A 4,369-nucleotide genomic window follows, 5' to 3' on the forward strand; every position below is an offset into this window, starting at 1 on the left:
CAGGAACCTGTTTGTACATGGTGAAATCATGAGCTCATAGATTTGGAGTGTGGCCAGTCCAAGGGTTTGGGTTTCTTCCCAAGCCTGACATCCCTGGAAAGGGCATTTAGGTCTCTCGTGCTGCTGTCAGGAGAAATCCATCAGCCAAAACACTAGTCACTGGTGCTTCCATTTGTCTGATTTTGATGTAATCTAATTGTCAGACTGCAGTCTGTTCTTATGATGTGTTCTAAAACATATCAAATGAGCTGAAGCTCTGAGGTCTGGGAGGGTTGACAAGGCTGTTCTGGAACATGGTTGGGTGGTGGAGGCAGCATGCTGGGCCAGGCAGGTGCTCACCCAGCCAGGAAGGCACAGAAATGTCCTGGCTAAGCTGTCCCAGAGAGGCTTGGAGCTGGAAGTACAGGGATGTGGGCACCAAGAGCAGCTCAGGGGCAAGTTCTGTCCCTCATGTATCCTCTAGGTACAAGACTTGGAGTATATTACAAATAAACAAGTTCATGACAAATTAAGATCACATGAAAGTTTGTATGACATAGCTATAAAAATAAAGTCCATCTTGAGAGAGGTGTGAAGACTAAGTGTTTAACTCCAGTGTCCCACAGAGGTCTTTGTAGCATCAGTTTGGTCAGTTTCTTTACTCACCAGAGCACTGAGTGCAGATAAATAAGTTTTTGTCACATCTCTCCTTGCCGTGCATTGTATTAGCTGTGTATTTTCCAGCTATTCCTTTCAAATGCCTTTAAAGCTCTTAAAAAAAAATGAGATGGTCATAACTGTGTTTCTGGACCTTTTTCAGACCAACCCTCTGATTTAGGAATCTCAAAACCAAAGTATTCCCACATCCCACCCATGAGCCAAGCAGCCCAGCAGTGTGCTGTGCCCACAGGAACAGCTCTACTGGTCTCTGCAGCACTTGTGACAGGCCACATTGGTTTGCTGCACAGAAAAGTTCCTGTGCTGGAGCTTTTCATGTAGAGGCTGGTAATTTTAAGGAGAAATTTCACTTTTTAACTGGTGAAAAAATAATTCTTGGACTCCAAAGAGGAGTTTTCCATACCTGAAATAAAGTGGGATTTGGTTATTCAGGGCACTGCTGCCAAGTTGCATTAGAGGGATGTGTATCATCTTAGCCCTCATGACAGCTGCTTTGTGAAGGGCATTTAGTGAGAGAAGGTTAAAAGGCACAATCATGTTGTTTCCAGAAAAGCTTAAGTCCCTTTTTGTGTAATAAACCCACTAGAGAATTTTGTCATGTATTAACAAACTGAATAGATTTCAAGTAATTGCCGCTGCCTTTGGGACTTGGAGTGGATTCAGTTGTGATTTCTTGGTTGTTGTCAAGTTGTTGTTTTGAAGTTGTGTGGGAATGAATGGCAGTTTTAATTATCTGGGCTCCTTCTTCATTAGGCAGTCCTCACATGGCCATTCCCTTGTCAGCCTTGGGAAACCAGTTCCCCAGTGTGTCCCAGCACTGGTTGCACAGCTCTCGTGGCTCCTTTCTGGGCTGAGCTGTGTTGCCTGGCAGTTCTCTTGCTCTCACTGCTGCTTGACCACTTGTGTTTTACTGCTGGGGGTTGTCAGGCTGTGTCTGACTTCTCCTTAGTTTAGAGCAGGATTGCATTGGGAACATAAATTCCCTTCAGACTTGTCTGTTAAAAACAAAACCCCAAGACTGTTTTTAAGGGCTAGTTTTTGCCTACAGACTCTGAATATTTAGCTTGTGAAGCACCGCCAAAAAAAAAAAAAAAAGAGTGATAAAACCTGACCAACCAGAAGCAAGAATTGTGTCTTGCATTTAAATTCTTAGTTCTAGATAAATATTGTCGATTCATTTTATCTGTGTTTGTATGAATTAAAATCAGGTGGAGTCAGAAGGAAAGTGAAATTTAAACAAGGAGTTATCTCAGTGGTTAATTCCCTAGAAATCTCTCGGTTATCAGTGTCAAGGTTCAGATGATAAGGGCTCTGTGGTAAGCTTTTTCTGCCTGTTACAATGAGCAAACAGTGGAAATTAAGAGTGGAAAAAGCCCAGTGGCCACCAGAGCTGTGCCCACACCTTCATTACCACCAGAGCCCAGAGGGACAGGATGGTGTGGGTGGTCTCACTTGGCTGTGGCCTAGCTCTCTGTGTAGGGTTACCTCTTGGAAGGAAGAGAAACACTTTGCTTTTTTTGAAAGGCTGTTGAGGCATGAGCTGCTTGTGAATTTGGATTTGAATTCCAAAAACAAAGTGCTGCAGACAAATGCTGAGTATCCCTGATATGTTTTCAAAGTGCTAAAATAACATTATGGAGCTATTATTTAAGTAGAGTTAAAACTCCATCAACAAGGAGCAAAATTATCTCTCAGAATTGTAGTAACTCATTTTTGGGGGGCAGTCCTTTTCCTCAGGACTGCTCCCAGTCCATTCACCTGGAGCATACTGAAAAATAAGCCTGCAGGTTAGTGATTCACGTGTCCTTCTTATTTCTGAGTTGATGGCATTTGCTTGCTGAGTTGCATCATTCATGGGAGATAAAGAAAAAAACAAGTCAAAGATCCATGTGACCTCATGCAGAGATCAGACACAAACATGTTCTCTGAGCCATCAGTCACATGTCATTTTTATGCCCGTTACTCTTCCAAGTGTAGATGAAAATGCTGAAGAGCTTCTGGTATTTGAAGGGAACTCTTGGGTTTACACAAAAGTCTGGGGAATAACTTAATTCTATTCTAGTTCTATCCTTGATTTCTTGCATCACTTGACAGTTGTCATGTAATGATGTGTTTTTCTCCAGGATGGGAACAGGATCACCTGAGTTTACTGGTAGAAGGACTCATTCCATGGAGGGGACACTGTACTGGCCGAGGCTGAGGCCGTGGTGCTCCCTGCTCAGTTATCACTGATGTCACTCTGTCCTCTTCCCATTAAAGCCACTGTACCATGTTTTGTCATTTCTAGATGTGAAAGACTCGAAGAGCAGTTAAATGACCTGACTGAGCTCCACCAGAACGAGATCCTCAATCTAAAACAGGAGCTGGCCAGCATGGAGGAGAAGATTGCCTATCAGTCTTACGAGCGAGCCCGGGACATCCAGGTGGGTGACAGAACGAGGACACACGTCCTGCCCTTGCCTGCTCTCTCTGGAACTCATTCCTGTGCCTCAGTATTTGATTTTAATCCTCATAGCTTTACTGCTAAACAGCATATTGCTGCATTCCAGAAGGGCCTTTGTTCCATCTCTGACCCTCAGTCTCTCTCCTGGTAACCTCCTCTGCCTAGCAGGGCCGTGCCCCTCGCTGAGGAGGTCACTCCTTGGGCCAGAGCAGAGTGTGTGCATCAGGTGTAGCTCACATCAGGACCCAACATCCACTTTGTGTGCAGGAAACCTTGTAGGGTGTCAGACACCCACAGGCTATGACCCAAACACTTGTTTTACAGTATATCCCCAGTGCACAGGCCCTGGGGTGTGGTTCTGTGTCACTGATTTTACAGCAGGGGGATGTAGGTCTAAGGAAAAATGTCTTTGTGTGTGCACTGCACTCACTCAGGAAACAGTTCTTTCTGTTGGCTTTGCCCAAATAAGGAGGTGTTTTTTAAGGGAAGCTTCTTCCAGTGTGTAAAAAAAGCTGTGAAACAGATCACAAAGTCGGAGGCTCTTCCACAAAGCAAAGCTGCTGACCCTGAAAGACGTGTTCAGAAACAGGTCCCTTGTCCATTTGAAGTACTTGCTCTGCTGGTTTCAGCAGACATCTCAGTTCTGATCTGACGTGAGGTATTTATAGTGTGAGCAGAGAACTGTAGGTCAAAGTTCTCCCTCTTTCCTCCCCTGAGGTGCTTCAGCCAGGTGATTTCCTCTGCGAGTCCCCTTGAGTCAAACGTCCTTCCTGGGCAGCTGAGCAGTTCTGCCCTGTACTTTCAGGGGCTGTGACTGAGGAGAAGCTCTGGTGTTTCATTGACCTCCCCAGCCATGGTGCAATGAGTAATGTAACAGGTGACAATGACCTCAGTTAGAATGAGTCAGTGTCTGTGGTCAGTGGTGCCATGGCCTCTGGCAGCACAAACAAGAGGTTCTCCCTTGGGGGTGTTACAGTGGTCAGGTTATGTTCTCCTCTCCAATTTCAGACAGCAGGAAGAAGTAAGGGTGAAAACTTCAATTGAAGTGGGTGTTTCTCAGTAGCTTTATTTAAAATCATCTGCATTTTATGATGCAGCACTCCTAGTGTAAACTTGCAAATTGGGCCAGCCTGTTTCTCAGCATTGCTGGGGAAAAGGTAAGTGCTGAGTGTTCATGCATGAAAAGCTATTCCAGAGCATGGGCTGATTAGAGGAACAGTCCTGGTTCCTGTCCCAGCCATCAGTCTGAGGGAGACTGCTGCTTCCTGC

The 4,369-nt window shown here is 45.1% G+C and overlaps 1 protein-coding gene across 1 annotated transcript in view; it reads left to right on the forward strand.

Annotated features, from left to right (window-relative positions):
- TMCC1 (transmembrane and coiled-coil domain family 1) overlaps positions 1-4,369 on the forward strand; it is a gene marked incomplete at its 5' end in the record, with an annotated part of 9,145 nt that overhangs the window by 3,271 nt on the left and 1,505 nt on the right. Inside the window, one exon of the mRNA XM_009076241.1 lies at positions 2,945-3,080. Coding sequence (XP_009074489.1) covers positions 2,945-3,080 — 136 coding nt within the window. The remainder of the gene's footprint in view (positions 1-2,944; positions 3,081-4,369) is intronic.

Source organism: Acanthisitta chloris, unplaced genomic scaffold, assembly GCF_000695815.1.
Source record: "Acanthisitta chloris isolate BGI_N310 unplaced genomic scaffold, ASM69581v1 scaffold19826, whole genome shotgun sequence".
NCBI lineage: Eukaryota > Metazoa > Chordata > Aves > Passeriformes > Acanthisittidae > Acanthisitta > Acanthisitta chloris.